At 46.1% G+C, this 24,279-nt stretch overlaps 8 protein-coding genes across 11 annotated transcripts; 3 read left to right on the top strand and 5 right to left on the bottom strand.

The window, feature by feature from the left end:
• Positions 1–13: 13 nt before the first annotated feature.
• On the bottom strand, positions 14–4,097 carry LOC6529722 (DNA topoisomerase 3-alpha). The gene is made up of 4 exons (XM_002090679.3): positions 3,878–4,097; positions 3,185–3,818; positions 2,674–3,135; positions 14–2,615 (listed from the first exon to the last, which is right to left on the bottom strand). The coding sequence occupies exons 1-4, from the start codon at positions 4,031–4,033 to the stop codon at positions 103–105; spliced, it is 3,765 nt and encodes a 1,254-aa protein (XP_002090715.2). The 5' UTR covers positions 4,034–4,097; the 3' UTR covers positions 14–102.
• A 532-nt stretch (positions 4,098–4,629) lies between these two features.
• LOC6529721 (zinc finger protein swm) lies at positions 4,630–9,052 on the bottom strand. Of its 2 annotated transcripts, none has more exons than XM_015196921.3 (6): positions 8,902–9,052; positions 8,305–8,586; positions 7,779–8,244; positions 5,409–7,721; positions 5,182–5,310; positions 4,630–5,117 (listed from the first exon to the last, which is right to left on the bottom strand). In XM_015196921.3, exons 2-6 carry the CDS (start codon positions 8,361–8,363, stop codon positions 4,893–4,895), a joined length of 3,192 nt encoding a protein of 1,063 aa, XP_015052407.1. In that variant the 5' UTR covers positions 8,364–8,586; positions 8,902–9,052; the 3' UTR covers positions 4,630–4,892. The 2 variants fall into 2 exon arrangements, with proteins under 2 accessions (XP_015052407.1, XP_002090714.1); XM_002090678.4 differs by having other exon boundaries at positions 5,409–7,718.
• Positions 9,053–9,304: 252 nt separating this feature from the next.
• Positions 9,305–10,652, top strand: LOC6529720 (cytoplasmic tRNA 2-thiolation protein 2). The gene has a single exon (XM_002090677.4). The coding sequence runs from the start codon at positions 9,385–9,387 to the stop codon at positions 10,597–10,599; it is 1,215 nt and encodes a 404-aa protein (XP_002090713.1). The 5' UTR covers positions 9,305–9,384; the 3' UTR covers positions 10,600–10,652.
• On the bottom strand, positions 10,587–11,906 carry LOC6529719 (nucleoside diphosphate-linked moiety X motif 19). The gene is made up of 2 exons (XM_002090676.4): positions 11,715–11,906; positions 10,587–11,642 (listed from the first exon to the last, which is right to left on the bottom strand). The coding sequence occupies exons 1-2, from the start codon at positions 11,802–11,804 to the stop codon at positions 10,647–10,649; spliced, it is 1,086 nt and encodes a 361-aa protein (XP_002090712.1). The 5' UTR covers positions 11,805–11,906; the 3' UTR covers positions 10,587–10,646.
• A 331-nt stretch (positions 11,907–12,237) lies between these two features.
• On the top strand, positions 12,238–13,678 carry LOC6529718 (nucleoside diphosphate-linked moiety X motif 19). The gene is made up of 4 exons (XM_002090675.4): positions 12,238–12,397; positions 12,460–12,674; positions 12,737–13,079; positions 13,147–13,678. The coding sequence occupies exons 1-4, from the start codon at positions 12,305–12,307 to the stop codon at positions 13,549–13,551; spliced, it is 1,056 nt and encodes a 351-aa protein (XP_002090711.1). The 5' UTR covers positions 12,238–12,304; the 3' UTR covers positions 13,552–13,678.
• Positions 13,679–14,027: 349 nt separating this feature from the next.
• LOC6529717 lies at positions 14,028–15,339 on the bottom strand. The gene is made up of 2 exons (XM_002090674.4): positions 14,447–15,339; positions 14,028–14,390 (listed from the first exon to the last, which is right to left on the bottom strand). Exons 1-2 carry the CDS (start codon positions 15,298–15,300, stop codon positions 14,288–14,290), a joined length of 957 nt encoding a protein of 318 aa, XP_002090710.2. The 5' UTR covers positions 15,301–15,339; the 3' UTR covers positions 14,028–14,287.
• A 913-nt stretch (positions 15,340–16,252) lies between these two features.
• LOC6529716 lies at positions 16,253–17,925 on the bottom strand. Its single transcript, XM_002090673.4, has 2 exons — positions 16,938–17,925; positions 16,253–16,878 (listed from the first exon to the last, which is right to left on the bottom strand). The coding sequence occupies exons 1-2, from the start codon at positions 17,866–17,868 to the stop codon at positions 16,439–16,441; spliced, it is 1,371 nt and encodes a 456-aa protein (XP_002090709.1). The 5' UTR covers positions 17,869–17,925; the 3' UTR covers positions 16,253–16,438.
• A 146-nt stretch (positions 17,926–18,071) lies between these two features.
• Positions 18,072–20,080, top strand: LOC6529715 (nucleoside diphosphate-linked moiety X motif 19). Of its 3 annotated transcripts, none has more exons than XR_005560776.2 (6): positions 18,072–18,330; positions 18,384–18,628; positions 18,695–18,952; positions 19,035–19,112; positions 19,174–19,381; positions 19,445–19,586. XR_005560776.2 is itself a non-coding variant. In XM_002090672.4 (6 exons), the coding sequence occupies exons 1-6, from the start codon at positions 18,241–18,243 to the stop codon at positions 19,645–19,647; spliced, it is 1,086 nt and encodes a 361-aa protein (XP_002090708.2). In that variant the 5' UTR covers positions 18,105–18,240; the 3' UTR covers positions 19,648–20,080. The 3 variants fall into 3 exon arrangements, 2 of the variants coding, with proteins under 2 accessions (XP_002090708.2, XP_015052063.1); XM_002090672.4 differs by having other exon boundaries at positions 18,105–18,330; positions 19,035–19,116; positions 19,445–20,080; XM_015196577.3 differs by having other exon boundaries at positions 18,129–18,334; positions 19,035–19,116; positions 19,445–20,080.
• Positions 20,081–24,279: the final 4,199 nt, after the last annotated feature.

The following is a 24,279-nucleotide window of genomic DNA, read 5'->3' as shown; positions in this document are numbered from 1 at the left end:
TAATGCATTTTAATTCAAAAGCAACAATTTTTTTTATTTTTACTTCATACAATGTACATACGAATACATCTTCCCTTATCCTTTCTGCGGTAATTTCTTATACTACATATCAAAGTCATTCTTGCGTGGACACTTGGTTCTTACGTGTCCCTCCTTGCGACAAAGACCACATCGACGCGTCTTAGGACCATCAGACGTAGAAGCTGTGGGATGACTGCCTCCAGGAGGATTCCGAATAGTCGACCCCCAAGACGTGCTGGTAACACTCTGGTTTTGGTCCTCATCTCCCCATTTAAAGAAACCGCATGACTTTTCCCGCGTAGGGCAGGCATAAAAGGGTCTACCCTGGTTTGGTCCGTCTTTTCGGACCGTCAGCTTGCTAGCCAACTGCCCACAGTTGCATTTAACCTCCTCTCCGTCGACTGCAGTCGTGGTATTCCTCTCCTGCTGTTTATTTTTCGTTTGAGTAATAGTGACAGTACTACTCGAGTTTGATCGTGTAGATAATTGGCCACGCTGTGAGTTGCTATGCTGAATGCTAGGCAGTGTAACCACTCGATTGGATCCCCAGGAGGTGGTACTTTGTTGGGCATTGCCAGAGGAATTCTTGCTTTTGGCGGACGACGAGGGCTCATCCGCCCACTGAAAGAAGTTACATTCATCCGCTTTGGGACACTTGTAGAACTGCCTGCCTAGGTTGGGTCCATTCTTACGAACCGTGTTCTTGCAAGCTGGCTGCTGACATCCGGTACACAGCACTGTTCCTGGTTCAGGAGCCGAAGAGGGTGGTGTGGTATCGCATTCTGCACTGTCCCATCTCGGTCGTTTAGCTGCCGGTTTCGGAGGAGGAGTGGGAGCAGTAGTACTGAACGACGTTCGCTCCCGAGTTCCCCAAAGCATGGGCATCTCCTCCGCTTTGTTTTGCTCCTCTACCCATTCCGAAAGGCTTTTGTCCAGGTCCAGATTAGAGTTCGCCTGCAGGGTTGCGCCGTTGACCAACGCCTCAAATTCAGCATCATCTTCTGCAGCAAACGCGGCAGCTATGTCGTCATCCAGAGGGACCATACTGACTGTTTTGGGTTGGCTTGTACTCGATTCCACGGATTCAGCAGCAGCCAACATGGCGTCCTCAAAGCCATCGTTACTATCGAAAAATTCATCTAGTCCATTGTTGGAAGAATTCGTAGTCGCTGCATTTGTAAAGTAGCTGCGTATGCTGCCAGTCGATTTGCTGCTTGCATTTTTTTTGGCAGTTGTTTTTGGCTCTTTCGTCTTTGGCTTTGGCTCGATTGGAGGTTTTTTAGTAGCTGGTTTTTTAGATTCGCTGTTAGGTTTCTTTCCTCTTTCTGTTGCAGGGTTCCCGCGACTATTTTCAGATACCGAGGTATGGCCGCCACCGCCCAAACCAGCACCACCAGGTCCGCTGCCCCATCCTCCAGAGCCGCCTCCTCCGCCAGAGCCGCCTCCTCCGCCAGAGCCGCCTCCTCCGCCAGAGCCGCCTCCTCTGCCATAGCCCCCGCCCCCTCCTCCAGGTCCTGGTCCTGGACCCCAACCTTCACCTCGCACCTCACCTACAATGCCACCCACTTTCTTAACCGAATCCAAATTAATGTTGAACGTGGTGCGAAATAGATTATCGCAGGGCAGGCAGGTCTTGTACCAACCGTGGGGCGTATTGAAAACCCCGCGATAGTATGGCGTGCTTAAACGGAACTTAAGCATTCTGTATCCATCTCCGCAGGTGGGACAGCACTCGCTAAGCACGGAAACGTCCTTGCACTCTGTCGGAAGCCAGACTACGTTTTTGCAGTCGGGAAAATTATTGCAGCCAATATACCAGCCCTGCTGGTTCTTCTTTGGCTTGAGCGCCAGAGGAGCCTCATTGCACTTTGGGCACTGGAAGATCGATTGCATAGTGCCTTGACTCGGACCACCTCCATCCTCTCCTACCTGACCCGAAGAATTCGCCGTTGGTGTCTCATTGATGCGAGCCGATATCTTCGCGTCCATGGCGGTAATCTTTTCGGTAATCTGCTGATAGGACTGCTTATACTTGGCGATCTGTTCTGTCAGGACTATCTTGGGATCTTTCTGCCCCTGACAAATTAGTTTCAGGTCCGATTCAAACTCAGCACGAAGTTTTGGCTTTGCAAGAGTCAGTTCCATGGCATCGTATCCCTCATATAGTCCCATTCCTATAACTCCAGGTACCAAAAAGCCCTTGTCCAGCACCCCAATGTAGCCGCGTTCCTTGATCGTATTTATGTGCTCAGCGTGTGTGGCATCTGTACCAATCCCATGCTTTTCCATAAGTGCAATCAGATCCGCTTCAGTCAGCAGGGGCGGGGCAGTGGTGGCCCCTTCGTGGAGTGACACTTCCGTTGGCTCAAAACGCTGCCCGTTTTCATAGTGATGGATCTGCTTTGCACTCCACTTCTCATAAACATAAACATCCAGGTAGTTTCGCTCGTGAATAACCAGACCATTGGCCGTGAACTTCTCACCGGCAATATCGATGTGGACAAGGGTTTCAGAGCCGACGGCGTCTTTACTGACGCAGGCGAGGAAGTGCCGGACGACCAGTTCGTACACACGCGCCTCGTTTCCCTGCAGGTCTTTAGGAGAAAGATGTTTGTTATGTTGGTCATAAGATTCAAATACAAATTTGCTTACTTTCTGCCAACTTTGTGGGATGAATGGGAGGATGGGCCTGATCTGACTTATTACCGTTTCGAGGATTTGGTCCCCACTCAATCACCCGTTGGGCAAATGCTCCCCAGTCGCGGTGACCCGTTTGCATTTCAACTAGTGGCGCTAGAGCGAACTCCTTGGAGAACTGGTTGGTTTCCGTACGGGGATAGCTGATGAAACCCTTGCTATATAGTTTTTCGGCTACAGTCATCGTCTCCTTGGCAGATAGCTTGAGTTTTCTTGAGCCAAGCTTTTCCATTTCCACTGTATCCAGCGGAGTGGGTCGCCATTTGTGTTTGGGCTTAACGGTAACGCTCTCCACGAGTGCCCTAGGTTCCGGCTCGGCCAGGCAGAGGAGCAGATAGTTTTCACAAGCTTCCTTATCGAATAGTCGGTTTCGGCCCCAATTAAACTCCACCGTTAGATCATCAATTGTGTGCAGAACTAAAAATACAATATTTATAGCTTTCCAATGCCGTTATAGTCCTCCTACCCTTAATCTTCCAAAAAGGCTCGGATACAAAGGCCTCAATCTCCTTGTACCGCTCGGCGACGAATCCCAGAGTGGGAATTTGGCAACTTCCATAAGAGATGAGCTTATCCGCTATCTTTTCCGGAAACAGACGTTGTAGGCGCATTGTCTGAAATCGGGTGATGGCGGCACCAGTTCGCAAATCCAGTTCCGTGCGCACGTCCACTGCATCGCTCTGCCTTTTGTCCGGCTGACCCAGTTGCTGCAAAGCCCGACGCACCGCAACAGAGGTAATCTCCGAGAAAGTGGCACGATAAACCGAAATATTCGGTTTGATAGCGCGACACACGTCAATTATCTCGTAACCAATGTTCTCGCCCTCGCGATCGCAATCCGTCCAGACAATCAATCCCTGGCAGCCGCGGACCTCGCGCTCCAAGGTCCTTTTGATGGGTTCATAATCTGAGCTCACGCGCTTCTTCACCGGCGCGTCGAATAAAGAGCGCGGATCCACCGTTTTCCAATTTTTGTACGACACCTGGAATGCCAACTGCATCAGGTGGCCGGATACAGAGGTCATAACCATTTTGGCATTCTGACCGCGCACAGGTGCCTCGAAGTCGAACACCTTGTTGTACACCGAGTACCCTTCTCGCTGGAGGCAGGAAAACCAATAAGTTGTGTTTATTCCACGATAACCGCTAAAGTACATACCCTTCGCGCGGCGCCATTGGACAGCAAGCCGGCAATTGTTTTGGCGGCGTCGTTCTTCTCCGCCACGTTCAGGTACTTCATGGCCTGGCCGGGATTAGCGCAGTATCTTCTGTGTGAATCGAAGACAGGGCGAAAACATGTTAAGACAGCTTTCATTCAAATAAATTCGCAGTAAAGTAAAACCAAACGTTTGATCGCGCCATATGAAGAGTAAAAATATCGATGAGCTTATCGATGTTCCTTTATCAGTCATCGATTGATTTCCTGGCAGCGCTGCTGCTTTCCAGCTGGTAACAGCGAAAAAGAGGCGCGTCTTTTGAAAATAATGAATATAGAAGTAACACCCACAATATAAAAACGTTTTAAATCTAAAAGTATGATTGCCACCCTCCCTTTAAGCAAAAATAGACATTGTTTCTCCTGAAATACGAAACTATTTTATTTATTATATCTCTCTATATAACTTGCTGTTTAGCATTCACGTTGCTACGATTTTTTTCTTTTTTTGACTTTCATTGCGCTTGTTTTTGGGGATTTTTTCTTTGCAATTTTTTTTGTTTTTTTAGTGTTTTATCGTTTTAACTCAACATAAAATCTTAACAATTATATATCTGCGTATATATATTTGTATATAAGAAAAGGATAGAGTGAAAAATGTGTAAATACAAAGGTAGTTCGCGATAGTTAACCAATGTTTTGTCTCGCGCTATTTCGCATCGAGCCTTGGAGTTTGGTTGCATTTCGCTGTTGAATTTGTAGTTTCAGTGTTGTAATTACGGACTTAGGCTTAGCTAAACTCATTCGTATTTTTAGGCGATTCATAACTTATGTTCAGTAAAATATTAGTAATATTTAGAGCGTTTAATTGAAGTGTGCAAAGTGCTCTTGCATTCCCAGCACTGACGCACACTCAGCAGTTAGATATAGAATAACAACAAATACATGTTAAGGGTTTCCTAACACTTATGAGCCACACGGAGCTTTTCCGGCCGCCTCAGCAGCGCAAGGCGATGCATCAACGTCGCCAGGATCGATCCTCGGACTCCTCGTCCTCCTCCTCATCTTCCAGGCGCAGCTCTGGCAGCGTGTCGCTGCCTAACAGACTCTCGCTCTCACTGACGGACTGGATTAATTGTTTGGGGTTCTCTAGGCTAACGGGCATGGCACCTTGGCCAGCGGACTTTTCAGCAGGGGCGGCCATCGGAGCTGGTGCGGGTGTTACCACGGGAGCCCACGAAATCTATGGGTGCATAAAGAGTTAATATACTGCCGTCTTCGGGCAGCAGCCTTTGTCATTTACTTACCTGCAGACGCTTGTCTTTGTACATTTTTCCCCGGAGCACAGCCTGTTCGGCATTGAGGCGGGTTGCGTATGAGAGTATTAACTGTGGAATCTCACGGTCTACATCATGCTTAGAAATCTCCCCAAAGTTCTGTGAAAAGACAAAAATACTTTTAGTTACATGTTCATTGCAACCCAAAACCAGAAATCTCCATCAATCTCATTTTAAGAACTAGGCATAAAGCTTACCTTAAAGTGCCCCAGGACAAAGTCCGCCTCTTCGGCTGCAAAGCCTGTGACCACAATGGCCTTTGGTCGCCTATCAACGCGCGTGGGTCCCTCCGGCAGATTCGGACGCTTGCGTCCTGCACCGCCACCGGGTGCCCCGGAAGCAGCAGCATAGTGTGGAGACTTGTTATTCGCAGCTGGGCCAATACCTAGGTTGCGTTGTAACTCCTCCAATCGCTTCTGTATGGCTGTAGTGTCGTTACCCTCTTGTTGCTGGGCGATTAGCTCTAGCTCCATGTCAAGCAATTCCTTCTTTTGCTGCTCCTTGGTCTTCTTGACGGGGGGCTGTTGCTGCTGCTGTTGTTGCTGGATTTGCGCTTGCAACTGATCTTGGTCGGCCTGGATTTCCTTTCGTAGTTTGTCGATTGTCATCTGCAGCACCTTTATTGTCTGCAGAGTAGGGGCCCTCTGGGGATCCTGCTGGTCCATTCGCTCCACCAGTTCTAGGGCAGTCTTCATCTGCTTCATATAGCTCTGGAGCAATTCTTGTTTGCGTTTGCGCAGGCCGTTAGCCAACTGGTGAACTGCTTTTTGCTGCTCCTCCTGTTTTTTGCGAATGCTAGCGGCATTGGCAGCGGGGTTCAAGGGGCGACCTGATCCCGGTGCTCCCGAACCAGCTGCTCCTCCAGCTGAGCTGCCAGCTGTCGCTGTATTTAACTTAAGACGCATTGATGCCGGAGCCGCTGTGTTGGCTTGTTCTGTCGCAGGGGTGCCAATATTACCAGCTCCCGCCTCAGTCAGAGGATTGGCATTGCTGATCTTCGCACTATCAGCATTGGGTGTTGGCACTGCCGGAACGTTATGCAGATGGTACTGGCTTGCGTTCTTTCGCCCACCGCCTCCTCCACCACCCACCATCTGGTTCATCTGGCCCACATCAGCCCCATTGCTGTCGTTGTGCCAGAAGACCTTTATAAATCGGTTGTTTAGCACAGCCTCCGTGCTTCTGTAGGCCACATTTGCTTCAGCATGTGTGGAGAAAGTCACTATAGCTGCTTCTGGATCGCCTTCGTACGAAACCTGAATGTTAACAATCTTGCCGAACTTCGCAAAGTGGTTGTTCAAATGAGCGATGGTGTTTAGTCCGCGTGGTACCTTCCTTAGCTCCAGCGAACTGTTATGCTGCTGCATGTTGGGATTGACCCGCGGACCAAGTCGACTGTTGATCGGCACCTTTCGTTTCGTGGGCACATCGGCAATAGCCACTGTATCCTCCAGTTCGAAACGTCGCTTACCAACCTCAGCAACGCCACCCGTGGGAGCGCCATCAACTACGGGAATAGGTATCAGTTGCCGCTGTAACGGAGTGGTCACCGCAGTGGGGTTGAAAGGGAATGGCATCATGGCAGCCTGCGGAGGAGCGCCCGGATTGCGTGCATAGTCAGCGGGATTGGGAACGCCCATCGGATTAGGCCCAGAGCCGCTCATCAGCGTACTTGGTCGAACATTACCGCTGAAGGGGTTAATGGTAGTTTGTCCCGGTTGCGATGGCGGAGGCACAGGTCCCTGACCAGCTCCTGGTGGCGGACCTCCACCCCTCGCCCATATTTCAGGCGCATCCGGATTGTATTCACGCATTGACATCATGAGGGCTGAGTTGTTGATACCCTCAAAAACTACCGGATTGATGCCGTGGTCCCAAGGACATGTTTCACCCCTGACACAGTAGCCCTTCTCGTCAAAGTCCCGGCAGCGCTGACGAGGATGGGAAGCCGGATGCTGAACGGGCGCTGGGGCCGCCACTGGTGCCGGGGTCTGGTTAGCTTGGGCTGCTTGTACTCGGTCAGGGGAATTCTGGTTGCGCCGTGCGTTTCGTTCCGGTGACATTGACCGACTGTGAGAGCGCCGGCTCTTGTTGTTTCCAAATCGAGGACGATCTTCTGCGTTACCTCCGATGCGTCGGCGATCAAAGTTGCGCCGACCATGATGGCGATTGTCGGCCTGAGAGCCTGGCGGAGATTTGTTGCGGAACTGGCGTTGAGTTTTCTCGCGTTCGTTAACCCGTCGGTCGCGTGACCTGGACCGCCGAAAAGTGCGCTCGTTAGAACGCGAACGGGAGCGGGATCGGGATCGTAGTGAAGCACGTCGCCGTCGACTGTCGCGCGGCTGGTTTTCCTTGTCAGCATAGCCCGCCGCAAGACCCGCTCCGCCAGCACCACTTCCTCCACCACCGCTGATGCCGCTGCTTCTGCCCGGCGGGCTGGCGCTGCGCACATGATGGTGTTGGTAGTTGGAGGCGGACTGTTGATTGTGAGAGTCTTTGGTTTTGTGCTGCTGGACATATATGATACGTTAACAAAAAGCTACAACAAAGAGACCAAATAAACTTACATCAAGGGATGGCTTGGCATCTGTAGAGGCGTGCATGGCAATACCGGCTTCCTGGCTGATAAAAGCTAGGGCCTCGGCTTCCCTGGCATCTTGACTGGCCTGCTCTAACTTGACCTGGTTGCTATCGGTGTGTATCACATTTTCTTTAGGAGGCGGTGGAGGGGAATCGGCAGCCAACACTGCTTCGATGTCGTCCTGGGCCCCATCAATGGCCAGAGCCAGTTCCTGGTCGAGATCCAGCTCAGCGGTGGATGCACTGGAGGCCGTTATCAGGGGAGCAGCAGGGACCGTCAGGTATTCCTCGCTGGCAATGGCATCGAAGAGGCGTTCAACAAAACGCGTCGTCTCCTCGGACAGGAAAACATCGAGCTGCTCGATCATGATCCGCTTGAGGTCTTTATCCGATTTGTCCTTCTTAAGCAGCGCGATGACATAGCGCGCCAAGGCCGAGGAGTCCGCATCGCAGCTGTAAATGGGGAGGGTTAGTTGAGGGGTGGATAAGAAAGAGCGGCTTGCAAGGACTTACAGTGGCTCCAAGACCACGCTCAGCCAATCCTTGAGCTTATCCGAATTCTCCAGAATCATGCTAAGGCGGGTTGTTCCTACTGCTTACTGTTGTTTTTGTTTTTTGATTGGGGGCTTCTTGCGTTGGTCTGCGCTAATCTGGGTGGGGGGTTAATCGTGCTCGGGGGGCACACACGCCCGAAAATTATTTTTAAGATGACCTCTGTCGCTCGGGCGACTATGCTGCGGGAATTTGGGTGACCTTATAACTTCCTGTTACCGTCTTTCCTCTTGCTTTTAATCTCTGGAATTGAATTTCAGCGGTTATTTCGCTTTGGCCTAACCTTTTTCTTCACTTTCAATTAAATGTAAGCGCTGAGCAGCTTCTTCTTCTTCTTCTTCCCCTCTGCTATCGTCAATAAGAAAGTTTCTCGATTTTGCTACCCGATACTTTTTGCTTGCGTACGAGCACGACGCACACACACAGCCACACAGTACGTACAAGCACACAGGCACTCAGCACTCACATACATACGTATTAGCAGCACCCAGTTTTTTGCGCCCAAATTTCGTGGGTTTTTCGAAGCCTTTTTTCAACACAAACTCTGAAGTCACGTACCTCAAGCCTTAAATATAACTTAATTATATGATTTGTACAACAAATTGTAGTTTAAACAGCTATTTTTGTAATTTTCACTGCACTTTTCCTGTTGCAAGGTTGCTTTGGACGAGTCTAGGCTGCGTAGTCGATATCTTGCTATGTATATCGATAGCCTTACCGAATGCCCTCTTAATAGTGATGACAGCAATCAGCTATTACTTAGCTTAAGAACGAGAATATAGGAATTGGAAATTATTTATATGTTTATTGTTAGCGTTGATGTTCAGGAAATTAATTTTATATATATTTTTATTTATATTTATTTGTATTTATTTAATAAGAAAACGTCGGCATGCTGGCTTATTTATGCACTCTATAAAGCTTCAGAATGTAGCTAGAATTTGGCTAATTTGTTTTTATACATTTCAAACCGTATTCATCCCTGGTAATTTCGCTTATCTACGAAATTCTTTTTTTTTGGATTAGACCTAAATTATTACCATGTGCAGCATTGGTGAAGATGATTTTGGAGACGAGGGCGCCGCCCATGCCATGGTCGTGGAAGCTCTACCATTGGGAATCGTTCTCAGCCCAGGAAATTGCAGCAAATGCGATGTTAACTCCAACGAGCTCTACAAACTTAACTTCCGAGAAGCGGAGTGCCGTGAATGCTTTCTGGCGTATGCGAGGCACAAGTTTCGGGCAGCTCTGGGAGCAGCCAAGATTCTGCCAAGAAACGCAGAGGTGCTCCTTGTTCTAGACGGTTCGGCAAAATCGCTCGTGCTACTCGACATGTTACACTTCGCACAAACACAGAACACATTTAAAAGACTCCATTGCAATGTACATGTGGTCTACGTGGAGGAGCAGCATGTGCAAGACCGCGATCCTGTGGGCTTGGAAGATCTGCTGAGTGTATCAAGACAATACGCACCTTTCGAATTCTATGTGATTGAACTGGGACAAGGGTGCTCCCTGCAGCGAATCAAGGATTATAGTCCTTCCCTCAAAGCAAACAACGAGCTTATCTACAAGCTCCAGAAACTGCAAAGTCTGACAGCTCGCCAGGATTACCTCCAGCAACACCGCAAGAACCTTATCTGCTCGGTGGCTCAGAGTCTGCATTGTACTCACGTCTTTGAATCTAATATAAGTGTGGACTTAGCCACCCAGCTGCTGACTGCAATAGCGCTAGGTCGCGGCGCCAGTGCCGCCTTGGATGTGGCTCTCCTCGACGATCGGCTGTCTGGAGATGTTAAGCTACTGCGACCCCTTAAGGACCTAAGCGAGCAGGAGATTACATTTTACATACATGCACAGCGACTAAAGCCACTGTTCCAAAACGGCTCACATTATGGGATGGAGCGCGGACAGACAGCCAGCATACAGAACCTCACATCAGCCTTTGTGGCCAATCTTCAGCAGAACTACGCCTCCACAGTATCCACCGTGTTCCGAACTGGCGACAAAATAGCCGTCAATTCCAATCCAGAGCAGGCCTCTTGTGTTCACTGTCGATCTGCGCTAGATTCCGAACTATCCGACACTCTGCTGGCTATCGAGTACTCCAGGTCTGTTTCAGAGGCCGGCGTAAGCCTGAACAAAAACGAAAAAGATCTCGAGGGTTTGGCCAAGAAGCGACTGGAGAAACAGGATGGGCTGTGCCACGCTTGCCGCACCATACAGGCCGAGTTCGATAGTGGTAACTTGTTGTAGCGCAAAAGTATATATATATATTTTTCTATTAAAACTTTGTTCTTTAACTACAATTTGGCTAGCTTGTTATTAACAAGTGACTGCAGTGGCAGATGTCCATCGCTGGGCGGTACATTAGAAGCCAGTACGACATTGTGGAAATCGTAGACGATATAGCGATTGTATTGCTTGGCCTTTCCATGAATGGCGTCTACCGATCCCGACAAGATAATTGTCTGGGTACAAGCGCCTGGCTCCTCGGGATAGAGTTCATCTCCAGGAAGAACTCCAAACATGCAGTCATCGCACCGATAGTAAACGGGCTGCACCATTCTGCTTCCCTTGTAACTCCTTTGGCGGGAAAAATTGAAAAGCTCCTTAAAACTACATAGGTTCATTAGACGAGCGATGTCATAGAGCAGCATGAACGGGAGCCAAATTATGCCTTTCTGGGAGCTCGACCAAGCTTCGGTCGGACTAATCCAGTGGGCTGAAGCCACCTCGTGCGGTTCCAGAAGCAGATTTATATTCTTGGTGTGCTCATCCAACATGGTGATGTAGTAAACAGTATCATATTTCCGATTGGCAGTGGCAGCTGTCCTCCAAATGGACCATTCCTGAAGAGACCAGATATTGGGAAGGACTTTATGATGCCTGAAGAGTTCAAGGAACTGTGAGGCATCATTATGAACCCGATGTTGCCATTGGGAGCGTTCGCTTGGCTCGAGAAGCAAGGTTCTAGGATAACCTGATTTAGAATCCCATTTTCGTAAGTGTTCCTGTTCGGTGCATATCAAGATGCCCACTTCTTCAAAGGTTTCCCTGAGCGCAGTCAGTCGCAGTGCAATGTCCTTGGAAAAATGGTCCCCGCCGGACAGAAACTCCGGCCTTGGAGAATCCTGATTGTGACTACACATTTTCAATTGTCCATCGGTCACTCCAAAGGATTTGAAAAAAGTTAACCATTTCGCAGATAGATCCTCTATGGGATCAAAGACGCCGCCAGGAAAAACACAATGGTTCAACGCATAGGAAGTTCCTTCAGTTCGTTTGATCAATAATAACTTTATCAAAAAACAAGCAGTCATCATCATATGGTTGGATCTCATATGTACATATATGTATACTTAACATACTCTGTAGTCGTAGTCCCCTAAAGAATCCTCTTTGGCGGCTATTATAAGGCTAGCCGAAGACCTATAAGTTCCAGGTTTTGTATTCGTCATAGTAAGAATTCAGTGCCATTTAATTCCGCGATCCACTTTTTCAAACCTTTGATCTTAAGTCTCAAAGCAATAAGTGCTGTTGCACTTGTTGTTGTTAATGTTTTAACGCATTAGTTAAGCAACTCGACCCTGAGATACCCCTGAAACATTATATATTTGGTTGACAACATATAAAAAACCTTTAAATAAAAGTAAACCATTTCTATAAATCTTGAAATGGTTTACTGGATTGTTACCATACAATTTTATTTCTCTAACAAAATTAAGAATTTATAATAAAATTAAAATTTCTATTAATCTTGTAAAGGTGTACTAGATTTTTACCATTACATTTTATTTCTTTACCAAAATAAAGAATTTACATTAAAATCAGAATTGAACCATCATACCCATCATACATCATTCAACAGGTGCTGGGTATTTGATAAGTGTTGACAAAATCAGCTGGTTAGCAATCGATATTTCCGTCCACTCTATCGATATCGCTGTGTTACCTAAACATGTCGAAGCTTTTGCCCAAAATTCGCTCCTCCTCAAGTTTAATCCTGCTGGCTAAGAACCAAGTTGAAAAGGCCACGTCGTGTGATTACAATGTGAGTTTCAGTTGAACTTTAAAATAACTTAACCACTCTGACGTTATGAATTCTTCGAATAGGCCCTCCTTCTTACACGAACGCAGAAGTCCACTTTCATGCCGGAGTCATCGGTGTTTCCTGGCGGAGTGTGCGATGCTTCGGACAGTTCGCCTGCCTGGTTGGATCACTTTCAGCAAAACGAGATCAGTGCCTCTAAGCTGCGGAACATGGGGCACATAAGGGGGCCACGTCCGGATATTTTCCACACCAAGGCAGATAAGGAATCGCTTAATCCGTATGAAACTAAAATAGATTTTTAGGAAGTATGTTTTGTAAATAACTTTTCGCACCTAACAGTTCCCTAGCACTGCGTCTAACTGCCATACGAGAAACCTTCGAGGAGTTGGGCATCCTGCTGTGCAGGGATAGCAATTCGTTAACGTCCACTAGCGGTTATGGAAAGTTTTATGACCAGTTTGATCGCGCCCACTGGCAGCACATCGTCCACAACAATGCCAGCCATTTCCTGGAGCTCTGTAAGCAGCTTGATGTACTACCGGATGTTTGGTCACTTCACGAGTGGTCCGTCTGGCGAACGCCATCCACGTTTAAGAAGCGCTTCGAGACGGCTTTCTTTATGACTGCCCTAGAACAGGAACCCAGTGTTCACATCGAACCCAATGAGGTCAAGGATTGTGCGGTAGGTGGAGCTGTTATTATACGGAACCAGAGTGTTAATGAACTATCATTAATGTATATTCTTGTAGTGGCGCTCCCCATTGGATTACCTTCAAGCGAGCCTAAGGAAAGAACTCTGGCTGCCGCCCCCACAATTCTATGAACTTTCGCGCTGCCTTAACTTCTCCTCCTTAGATAATCTGCGTCAATTTGCAGCCGAGCGTGAGGTCAAAGGCATTCAGCTGATCCATCCTGTATTGTATAAGTGTAAAAATGGAATTGTGCAACTCTTGCCAGGAGATGAAGCTTATCCCGCCGATCCGGATGCAAGCAACGATAAAATTGAGACCGGTTTATCAGTCGAGGAATTCCGTTTTCAGGCGAAAACTAAATTACATCGATCGGAGCACTGGAACCAGCACCAGTCCCAGCTGATAATTAACTTTAGCCGGGATGATGGTCAGGTTCATCCAGTGGATCCAAGCAAAATATAGAGGACAAGCCAGTCTCCTTTATGTCATGTGCATTTATTTAGGTTTATAAGTTGTCCGATTATTAATATTAATAATTGGACATAACCCTTTTAATTATATACGAATTATAAAGTTCATTTTTGTTTAATTATATTTGTTTATTACATTGTGTTAGAGAACGGTTTAGCAAACCTTATGTGAGTCGATTAACTTTGCTCTAATATATTTAAATTCCAGGATCACTTTCAGCAAAACGAGATCAGTGCCTCTAAGCTGCGGAACATGGGGCACATAAGGGGGCCACGTCCAGATATTTTCCACACCAAGGCAGATAAGGAATCGCTTAATCCGTATGAAACTAAAATAGATTTTTAGGAAGCATGTTTTGTAAATAACTTTTCGCACCTAACAGTTCCCTAGCACTGCGTCTAACTGCCATACGGGATGATGGTCAGGTTCATCCACTGGATCCGTGCAAATTATAGAGGACAAGCCAGTCTCCTTTATGTCATGTGCATTTATTTAGGTTTATAAGTTTTCCGATTATTAATATTAATAATTGGACATAACCCTTTTAATTATATACGAATTATAAAGTTCGTTTTTGTTTAATAATTTTTGTTTATTACATTGTGTTAGAGAACGGTTTAGCAAACATTATGTGAGTCGATTAACTTTGCTCTAATATATTTAAATTCCAATATATTTAGAATCAAGAAATTTTTAAATATGGTTACGACATCTGTCTGTTATCGTATTAATGCTGCTGTCCTTTTCCATACCAGAGTTTGTAAAGGAATTCAGCCTCTTCTTGGGAGGCATAGCTGCTTTCGTATCCTGGATTTCCCTCTGGGTTTGGCCTTAAAAAGATTCGATGGTTTTAATGTGCACCAATAGGTCGGGCCTACAAACTTACTGGTTAATTGGTGCGTGTGCCGGGTGAGTCCAGACCTCGTGGGGCTTCTGGTGTGACGGATTTTTGTGCTTGCAGCCATCCAATGACCGTTCAATGTTCTTCTGGTTGTTCAGTAGGGCACCAAGCTTATGATCGACCTGGGAGGTGGCCACTTGCACTCCATGGACAGTGTGCTCGATGCTGTTGAGGCTTTCGGACTGAGTGCGGTTGAGAATGACCAGACCCCACTCCAATTGATTTACTTTGCGATTGGCACGATCTGCCAAGGCCTTCAGCTCGCCCAAATATCCTACTTGACCCACGATGCTGCCTTGCTGCTCCTGAAGGACCTTCGCCTTGTTGTCCAAGCTGATGAGTTCTCCTATGACGGCCTGCGATAGTAGCTGCTGAATCTCCGCCAGATGCGAAGTGACGGATGAGGCCACCTCATTAAGGTTCTGCTCGTATTTGTTTTGATTGGCAGCTACTTGCCCCAGGGCTCTCCTGATTTCCAGCTCTACTTTGGTGAGATTCTTGATAGAGTTTTCATTTTGGCTCTGGATTGCGTTAACAATGGCTGTCAAATTTCCCACTCCAGTGGCCGTGGCTTGGAAGCTGCTTTGAACGTTTGTTTCCAGCTTGGCTATGGCAACCTCCAATCCTGCAATAAGTTCGATCTCGTCGCGCTGATGCTTGAACTTCTCTTCAATGCCCTTCTGCACGTCTTTCACTTTTTGCAGTCCATGGTTCAGCTCTTCGGTACCTTTGAAAAGCTCCTCCACTTCACTGCGGATCTCATGGCCTAAGTCCAGATCCTCTGCTACAGCAGAGCATAGGAAAATGCATATCGTTAGCAAAGTCAGTTGCACTCTCATGGTGTTTCTCTGATGGCCGCTCACCGCTGTGTGTCTTTTCTCGACCTAAACCGCAACTTAAGTAGCCCAACTTAAGGTCCAAAACGTGTCTTAGACTGGGTTAAGTTCTATCAGTTTGCCAACCACCCACTTCGGCGGGTGCAGCTGCAAATGCAGCTCCAATCTGTAATTGTGTGTTTACGAGAATTTCCCCACTACACTATATGGTTCAGCTAAAAAGATAGTCGCAAACAATTGTTTTGTCACTATCTTATAGCTCCAAATAGACTACAGCGAACTATGTTATATGTTGTCATTCTAAATAATTACTGGTTCATCGACATTTTGCAAAAGTTAGGGAAAATCCAGAGATTGTCACGTTTTAAAATTCTTCTTTGTTTCTAAACAGAACAGATTGACCTGGTTTTTTGTGTGTTACGGTAGTAATAATAACACTGAAAAACGTGCCCCAGTTGCCTCTTGTTCAAATTCATTCAGAAAATAGGTCTACGAAAGTAGTGATAACGAACCACCAAGAATATCTTTAAAACGGTCCAGAAATTCAAGATAGCAAACGGCTAAAGTCATTTTGTAAATGCTGAATTTGTCTACATCTTCTTTCCTTTTTGGAAGGCAGTACTATAATTATAAAACACAAATGGTATTTCAAATACGGCCAAAAAACCGTTATATTAATCGGGGAAGTACTAATAAATTTGGATCCTTTGCTATCCATATTCAAATGTTTTCACAAATTGCTACTATCCGTTCTAAAACAATCATCAACAAACGACTTAGGGACTTTTGTATGTTTTATTTTACTACCTTCATATAAACAAAACAAAACCACTGAAAATTTCTTTGTTTAGATTGGGTTTCAATGCCGAAAAACTGTTTGCTTTCGGTTTTGAGAAAAGTGTATGGAAAATCAAATCACTATGCAATGATGTGTATGATTTCTATGTAATATATATTTTTCTTTTTTCATAAAGATATTTATTAATTCCTTGTTAAGAATAATGTTAAGTATTGATTTCCTTTGGTTTTTTATTTATTGTGAAGTTGTGAATTTAAATTCCAATAAAAGTTTTTCTTAAATGTTTTAAAAAGTAGGATCGGTCATGGTAACAGTGGTTGTTCTAGTTGAATCTTTAAGTCTTTAGTATCCTTGAGGGATGGAACTGCCTCCATACCAAATTCTGAAAGACTCTCCTGGCTGGATGGGCTCTGGCTTGTAGATTTCCTCATTGTAAGACTGGGTTTCCTGATGGAGCTTATAAGATTGCTCGTGGTTAGGATTGGGATCATAATCCACCGGAAGCTTGAAGGACTCAGGCTGGTCATGTGGCAATGGAACATAGGATGCCGGAGTGGGGAGCTCTTTCTTGGGACATGGCTTCGGCTTGGCAATGGAGCTGGGACCGTGGGCACCAGCGGGGTTCCATGGCTGGTGGTGGTGAACTGGGACGGACTGATATGGTGAGACGTATTCCCAGGGAACCGACTGCCGCCAGGACACGGCGCTGGAGCTCTGATAGTTCTTCTTTAGCTCTGGGGACTGAGCATAGGCGGCAGCTTTGTGGTTTCCAGATTGTTCTCCTATGAATGGCAAGAATGTTATTTGTGGTCCTAATTTGAAGCCAATCAGGACAACTTACCGTGCTTGGGTTCTTCGTTGATGCTCCATACCGGTTCTAGATCCACTTGCTTGGGCTTTGGATGAGTATGCTGCGGCTCTGGGACCTCAGCTCCGTAGGTGGGTTGATAGGACTCCTGGGGGCCCTCATGTCCATATTCCGAATGGGGCTGGTGCCGGCTGCACTCTTCCAAACCCAGTTCGATGCGTCTCTGCGATATGATCAGTTCGCGAAGGACAGCCTCCACTTTCCAGGAACTGTGAGGCTGCAAATGCTTCACTGCACCGATTAGGATGTCCAGGCGCTGCTCCTGAGTGCGATTAAGCTGCTTCAATTGTTGTTCCAGCACGTCCAGCTTGAGGTTGGAGTTCTCACTGAGCTCCTTGACTCCAGCCAAATTCTTCAGCTCCACCTCCACGTTGATTTGAGACGTCTCCAAGCTATCGAAGGTACACTTCAGGCCATTTAATTGTGGCAACACCGTCCTAGTAATAAGTTTCGCCAGCCCGTCGATGCTGCTGTCAATACGGCGAGAACTGTGGAGCACATGCCTCTGATAGGCATCCAATTTGGCCTCCAGTACATTAAGTATCTCCTTGGTGCCCTCCTGCAGGCGGACCACTTCCAGGAGTTCTGCCTCCGTTCTATTGCCGTATTCTTCCCCCTGCCGGGAGATGTTTTCGAGGGTAGCAACCAGATTGCTCGAGCCAACATCCAAAGCGAGAGTCAGCTTTGCTAGCAGTGCCTCCACGAGCGTCAGGACTTTGAGTGCCTCCTTTTGCTCCGCCAAGCCGACCTGGGTCTGCTCGCTTACTTGAGCAATCCTGGTCAGAAGCACATTGGCCGCCTCTACGCCCTTCGCATTGTCCTTCAGGAGATCAGCAATACTCTCATCCGCTTGGATGCAACTGAGGCAGACACCCAAAAAGAAGAACGTGATCAGTACTTTCATTTCAACTGCAAGTTGTTCTCGACTGGAAACACCAATTGCAAGTGTCTTTTCTTGTCCAAGGGCAGAGCTTAAATATGTTTGCGAACACGTGTGGAGTGGAACTATCTATTTGGGTTTTTTGTTCTTCTTGCTTGCTTCTGAGTCGTAATCTCGCTAAAAAGGTAAAGTTTGAAATTCGCACGAATTCAAACTTAAAATATTCAGCGCTTAGATTAGGCTACTATCGATCATTTAGTACCACAGGAGTCGTTATCGTGCCTATCGACCAATCAGCTGATTGGAGGGAACACATTAACCTTTTGATTTTTGTATTTCATTTGTATATAGGTAGAATTAAAGTTTAGCTAATCACTTTGTAAGGTATCTGCAGACATGAGCAAGGCTGCTTCTCCTACCAAGTGGCGCACCTCGGCCAGTGTAATCCTGGTGTCCAGAAATGCTGGCATTAGCGAAGACTACCAGGAAAGTGAAGAGGTCAATTCCAGAAGTGAATAACCATAATCCTCACCTTTTAGGTGCTTATGCTTAAGCGCAGTGATGCCACGGCGATGGTGGTCAATCAGACAGTGTTTCCCGGTGGCCTCCTGGACTCCGAAGCGGATGAAAGCGTAGCATGGCTACAGTACTTAGAGGAGTTTGGTGTTCCAAAAGAGGCACTACGCCGCCTGGTTCTCACCCGCGACGATCGTCCTTCTATTTTGGCGCCCCAGGGCACTGGCTGCTACGATCGGTTCTTCGAGCGTTCCCGCATTTGGGCTCGGTAAGTCCAAAGGTTGTGCTAAACTCTGTCACACTGGGAGTTAATCTATGACCTTTGTCGTTTTAGAGAGATTACACTGCGACTAACCGCAGTGAGGGAATGCTTTGAGGAGGTGGGTCTGTTGCTTTGCCGGAGCCGGAACCAGCTGGATTTCGGTGCGGTAACTTGCGCTCAGCATGTCTTAGACCTGGAGTCGTGGCAGCGAAGGGTGCACAACAAGCCCACTGAGTTCCTATCCCTCTGTCGCGAGCTAAAGGTGGTTCCAGATTTGTGGGCGCTGCATGAGTGGTCTGCTTGGGCGAGTCCGGGATTCATACGCAAAGGGTTGGTATGGGGTCACAAAATGATCTTAAGTGTATTACGGTAAACTTGTTGTTCGTAATATAGTTTTTATTGCATTATGTAGGCATGAAACCGTTTTCTTTATGGCTTTCGTCGACAAGCAACCCAAATTACTGGAAGAACCATCCGAGGTCAAGGAAACGCTGGTGAGGCTAACTCTTTAAGCCCGATTTTCAGTATAATCAAATTATTTATTTACATAGTGGCTGTCACCTTTTGAACTGCTGCGTCAGGGTAATTTGGGCAATGTTTGGTTTATGCCGCCACAGGTCTACGAATTGTCCCGGTTGATGGGAATTAAAGAGTACCAAAGTCTGTTGGAGTTTGCCATCAAGCGCAGCGCATTGGGCACGACCTTGTACTTGCCGGTTGGCTATAACTGCCAGGGCTCTATGGTTTTCGTTTTACCTGGTATGTTCCAGGAATATTAATTCTAATAGCCAAATTAGAATCTAAAATGATTATTTTCCTTAGGCGACGACTTCTATGTTTCCAAACCTCACTTGGTTCACGAAATTATCAGTTTTCCTGGGTCAGAAGATGAGTTTAGAGCTCGTTCAAAGCATCTGCATCGCTATACCTATGGTCCCACGATTCGGAGCTTGGAGTCAAATATGCCCCTGCCAAATGGACACCTGAGCCCACTGACATTTCATCCGGAGCGCCAAAAGCTGTAATCACATTCCGTAGCTGGACGGGTGGTGACCCCAGCTGCTAAGCTCTGATAAGATGCTAAATGTTACCCCAGAAATAGGGCAGTCACAAATTGGTGTTTTAAAATTATTTTAAGCGGCTTTAGCTGGCCATCAAATTATCAAAACGGTGGCTCCGAAGAGCATTAATTATTATTTTATGGGACAAATTTTAATTAAAAATGTACAGTTATATTTAAAGTTAGTAGACACTTAGCTTAAGATGAAGGTGCCCCTTTTCGGGTATCCGTTTATGGTTAGCACATCAAAAGCGCAAATCCATGCATATTTATGTCCGCCCCTCAAAAACCGCAAATCGGAGTAGGAATGAGAATGGAGTTGAAGAGAGCTTGTGGTAGCTCAGACAGTATATAATTTCATCCCATTAGAAATACATTTAAATCACTTTGCGTACTGAGACAACCACCAACTCCTCCAATGTTCATCGCCACCTGCCGTGTGACATTGTGCGCTTTACAGCCTTGTCCTTTGAGTTACAAACAGCCTGCACATCCACCCCCCGACGTGCCGCTTAAAAATCAAAATCTCAACGAGCTTCGTTCCCCACTTCTGTTTGCTCCGTGCCCGCTCGACTGTTTATTATGCATTGTAAAGGACCCAGTCAGGACAACCCTCCACAGGACTTCGCAAACTGCCGGAGGGGGTCGACTTTCAACGGCTGGGGCTGTGTAACAATTACTTCGTTTAATTTAACCTTTTGTGGCTGGCTTCCGGCGTTTATTGTCCTGCTGCTGTTCATTTAATATCGATTAATTATACTATTATGTGGCCCAGCGGAAGTAACCATTATGGAGTGTAATTAATGAGTACCTCCCACGTATCATGGCAGAGCAAAGATTACTCCCACGCATTGAGATGGGGTGTTATATCAGTATTGCTGAAAATAGTTTTCAAGGGATGAGGCACTAATATTGTCCAAGAGGTATAGCTTAGCAAGGTTACTTCTAAAACAATTGTGTTTTAGGCTCTTGTTCTTCAAAAAGCAATTTATACAAAAATGTGGCAACTTAAACTTTTTGTGTGTTGATTACAAGGCAATTGTAAAGCATTTCTTTGATATTGTATTGCATATTAGTCTTACTTTTCTAATCGTCACTGAATGTGTTATCATTTTTACTGCTTTGCTTGCCAAACTGTACCCCTGTACATCCTGTTCTGAACTGATTTTCTAATTAACAGACACCGCAGGCGGGAAGGTCGACAAATCCACCCATAAATTACACAGTAAATTTAAATGCATAATGTGACAAAGTGTCCGGGTGAGTTATGAGCGCCAAAGCCGCTTAGAATCTACTAAGACATCTCGAGACCCGGGTAATTTGGCATCTGAGGAGCAGGCGGCCCAAGACTCTTGATTTATGCGGAAATGAAAAGCGACTTAGGAAAATGAAGAAGACAAGACCCGTAATTGAATTTAGAGCTCATTTTCATTGCCCCGACATAATGCTGATTTACGTGGCCGCCGATTTGGTGAAATTGGCTTATTAATTGCCTAGAAGGTGCAAATGCGTATCACGTACTATTCCGCCATTCCCATCTCCTCTAGAAGCGGCCAATTAGGGCGATTATTCGAGGAGGTCCTGCTTACCTGGCGGTGACATGAATGACAAAACAGAGCTTGGCCAGATCGATTCGCAAGTAATTGACAACTTCTCGCCCGGACTTCCCACGGGTGTAACAAAACACACACTTGTTCCGGAGAGATTTATTTTTATTGTGCGCATTGTTTGCACTCAACTCGACTCGACTTGACTCGACTCGGTTTCCATACCCTGTACTGATAGGTAGGGGAGTGATGTGTCAGGGGAGATTTATGAATGCTGCGTGTGAATATAAGTGTTGGGTTTCAAGAAACCCATTATGAAGTCCTGAAATTGTAGTTTTGATTGGATTAAAACTGCTTGTGATTAATAAATTAAACTTGAATTTTAAATTACACAGTTAAATTTAACACTATTTACCTATATAAAATAGAAAAGTTACAAGTAATGAACCGAGGATTAGTTCTTCATCTTGAGTTTACCTAACCTTTAGGATGGAAGGTATTTTTTTATCAAAGAAAAATGAGTATACTAAAATCTGGCTTATAGTGAAGATACAATATTATTTGACACGGTAGTTGGTGAAGTGTCCGATTCATTTTGTGGGCAGGGACTGTTAAAAAATACTTTGTACTGGGTATCTGTTAGTCTGATTCCGTGGCCATACAGTGCGCTCTTCTCGTTTTTTCCCCTCGGGGCTGGTCCGCTAAATGAGTATTACCGCAATAAATCGCCGCAATTCATTTAGGGCGAGCCGGCTGGCTGGCAACCCTTAAATCACCAGCAGAAGCTGCTAACTGTTGATGAGCGCAGGCGGTCGGTTTCACCCCTCCAGCCGACTTGCACGGATTGCGCCCTGCACCCCGCAGGGCACCACCCACTATTCGTCAGACCGTGAACCTGTTACGGCATGTCACATTGTCACTGGGGATTGCCCCTGGCCCAAACGAGTCCCAATCCGAATGAGCACTCTCCTCGCCTTACTTCTCCAGCCGGTCGGACAAATTGCATCAATTGACTTGCGTGTTCAACATAATGGCAATTGCGGCTGCCCCCGGAGTGGGCGGGGATCCGAGGTCCTGGTTGGGGGTGTGGCGACGACAGCTCGACTAATGCACTACATGATTTTCTAATGATGTCTTTATTTCCTGGCTTCTTAAGGGAAATCATTTCGAGCATTTCGTGTAGTTTGCTGCCCTGCCTATGAGTGTTTGGCTATGAAAACAGCATATAAAGTAAATTTGTCTATGTGCAGCATTTTCTTGACCGTAACCCTTTTCACAACTTCAAGGGTAATGTAAAAAAAAAACCGCATTTTATTGATTACATTAGAGCTGTCAAATACCTTCTCCTAAATTGTAATGGTTAAATGTTTAAAATGCCTTCATTGGAAAGTTTTCTAATCTGTTGCTTTTGGTTAGAGCTCCAAACAGAAGGTCATGGGTACTAGGACCAATGGGTAATGGATACCATTGAAAATGTCACTGTACCTAAACCCTTAAGGTATGAGGTTAACTAGTTTATAACATATCATAGAGAAAATGCATTATATTTAAAACGTATGTGTAATCAAATGTATAGAACGCTTTTTTGTTATTTAAATCTACCATTATGCGCATAACTATACCTGTATTTGTGTAGTTATTCACCAAGAATAATTGAAAATCACCTGCACACACATACACACACACAGACGCACTGTGGGCGTGGGCGTTACTTGCGAAATATGAATTATGCGCTTGCTCCAAGGTGTGTTGTTGTTGCGGTTAATTCCTATTTAGTCATTGCTCTCTCTTTCTCTTCGGCCTGCGCTCTCTCACTCACACTAACTGCAGGTTTCACACCTAAACAGCGGCCACCATTGCTAAACACACGCACACACACACACACACACACATGCAGACACTTAAAGGGAGGGGACTCCCCGCCCCAGAAGGACACCACGTAACTCATTTCCAGTTTTGGACCTGCGCAAAGGACAGGTTCCGCTGGAAAGTGGAGCTTTCCCGCTGCCATTGTCGCCTGCATTGTGGCGGAGTGGGGTGGGGTGGGATGGATGTGGCATTATGTTGTCACCGATTCCAATTGCATTCCACAAATGTATGTGAACAAGCATACATATACGTATGTATTAACCATGTTGGTATACTATACAACATAGCGCTGCATTTCGGCCCATGTGCAAAATGTGCAATTTCGTTAGCGGCGCCACTTTTTGCATATTTCTGTTATCTGCGCAAAAAAGCGGTGACCTTGTAACATTGTTTTAATTGCAATTGGCAATGCACATGCCACAGTCGTGGTAAAAGGAGCCGCAGGAAACCACATGTAACAAGCGTAAAAACTTCAAAGAAAGTTTCTCCTTTGTCTTATCGCGCCACCCAATAAACTTTACCAGCTGTCGAGCAATTGGGAAAATAGATTCATTGGGTTTTCCTTGGAACACGGGGACCCTTATCAAAATCGCAGCCACCACTGCCATCTCATATTTCCATTTCGGAAGTCCAGCAGCGGGCGGGGTGGCGTTTAGGAAACCATAAATTCGACGGCAAAAGCGGATAAAGTATGTTTATTTGGATATTAGGCTAAGCAGAAACAGCGATTCGGAAAAACGAGCTCATAAAAGGGGTAGCAGCACAAAAAAGAAATTGCGACACAAGGCATACGGAAACCAGACGAAGATGTCTGTCAAAAACTCTTTAACACTTGACTTAACCCATGCCACACTGCTACTGTGGAAAATGTATCGGCGAAGTAAGGACCTGGCAGTTTTCGATGGGAAAACCGTGTACTTCAAAAGAATCACCTAAATAAAGGAAAGCTTTAGCTTTAAGTACCAACTTATCAGAAAAATATTATAAGATTTTTTGCTTACTGTCTCAGGTCACAATTAAGTCCGAATGCCTTTTAAGACTTAAAATATTGTTAACAATATCAATTAAACTCGAGAACCATCCATAAAAACGTATCCCAGTGAAGCGTGGTGTCTTTTCGTTGAGCCAAATACAAATTTTCAGAAGGGAAGGGTGGTTCTCTGTGTGCTCGGCATACAAAT

The sequence above is a fragment of the Drosophila yakuba genome, chromosome 2R (genome assembly GCF_016746365.2).
Source record: "Drosophila yakuba strain Tai18E2 chromosome 2R, Prin_Dyak_Tai18E2_2.1, whole genome shotgun sequence".
NCBI classification, from domain to species: Eukaryota; Metazoa; Arthropoda; class Insecta; order Diptera; family Drosophilidae; genus Drosophila; species Drosophila yakuba.
This window is presented reverse-complemented; position numbering and strand designations above follow the sequence as displayed.

Bases quoted from the DNA above. Each gene is read 5' to 3' on its own strand.
- LOC6529722 (XM_002090679.3), bottom strand. From the start codon at position 4,033: ATGAAAGCTGTCTTAACATGTTTTCGCCCTGTCTTCGATTCACACAGA. The intron at 3,819-3,877 runs GTATGTACTTTA...TCCTGCCTCCAG, and splicing joins CCAATGGCGCCGCGCGAAGG to CGAGAAGGGTACTCGGTGTA. The intron at 3,136-3,184 runs GTAGGAGGACTA...TTGTATTTTTAG, and splicing joins GCCTTTTTGGAAGATTAAGG to TTCTGCACACAATTGATGAT.
- LOC6529721 (XM_015196921.3), bottom strand. From the start codon at position 8,363: ATGATTCTGGAGAATTCGGATAAGCTCAAGGATTGGCTGAGCGTGGTC. The intron at 8,245-8,304 runs GTAAGTCCTTGC...CCCCATTTACAG, and splicing joins AGCGTGGTCTTGGAGCCACT to CTGCGATGCGGACTCCTCGG. The intron at 7,722-7,778 runs GTAAGTTTATTT...ATATATGTCCAG, and splicing joins ATGCCAAGCCATCCCTTGAT to CAGCACAAAACCAAAGACTC.
- LOC6529720 (XM_002090677.4), top strand. From the start codon at position 9,385: ATGTGCAGCATTGGTGAAGATGATTTTGGAGACGAGGGCGCCGCCCAT.
- LOC6529719 (XM_002090676.4), bottom strand. From the start codon at position 11,804: ATGACGAATACAAAACCTGGAACTTATAGGTCTTCGGCTAGCCTTATA. The intron at 11,643-11,714 runs GTATGTTAAGTA...TTTTTGATAAAG, and splicing joins TAGGGGACTACGACTACAGA to TTATTATTGATCAAACGAAC.
- LOC6529718 (XM_002090675.4), top strand. From the start codon at position 12,305: ATGTCGAAGCTTTTGCCCAAAATTCGCTCCTCCTCAAGTTTAATCCTG. The intron at 12,675-12,736 runs GTATGAAACTAA...CGCACCTAACAG, and splicing joins GATAAGGAATCGCTTAATCC to TTCCCTAGCACTGCGTCTAA. The intron at 13,080-13,146 runs GTAGGTGGAGCT...ATATTCTTGTAG, and splicing joins ATGAGGTCAAGGATTGTGCG to TGGCGCTCCCCATTGGATTA.
- LOC6529717 (XM_002090674.4), bottom strand. From the start codon at position 15,300: ATGAGAGTGCAACTGACTTTGCTAACGATATGCATTTTCCTATGCTCT. The intron at 14,391-14,446 runs GTAAGTTTGTAG...AATCTTTTTAAG, and splicing joins GCACACGCACCAATTAACCA to GCCAAACCCAGAGGGAAATC.
- LOC6529716 (XM_002090673.4), bottom strand. From the start codon at position 17,868: ATGAAAGTACTGATCACGTTCTTCTTTTTGGGTGTCTGCCTCAGTTGC. The intron at 16,879-16,937 runs GTAAGTTGTCCT...TGCCATTCATAG, and splicing joins CAACGAAGAACCCAAGCACG to GAGAACAATCTGGAAACCAC.
- LOC6529715 (XM_002090672.4), top strand. From the start codon at position 18,241: ATGAGCAAGGCTGCTTCTCCTACCAAGTGGCGCACCTCGGCCAGTGTA. The intron at 18,629-18,694 runs GTAAGTCCAAAG...TTGTCGTTTTAG, and splicing joins CGTTCCCGCATTTGGGCTCG to AGAGATTACACTGCGACTAA. The intron at 19,382-19,444 runs GTATGTTCCAGG...TATTTTCCTTAG, and splicing joins TATGGTTTTCGTTTTACCTG to GCGACGACTTCTATGTTTCC.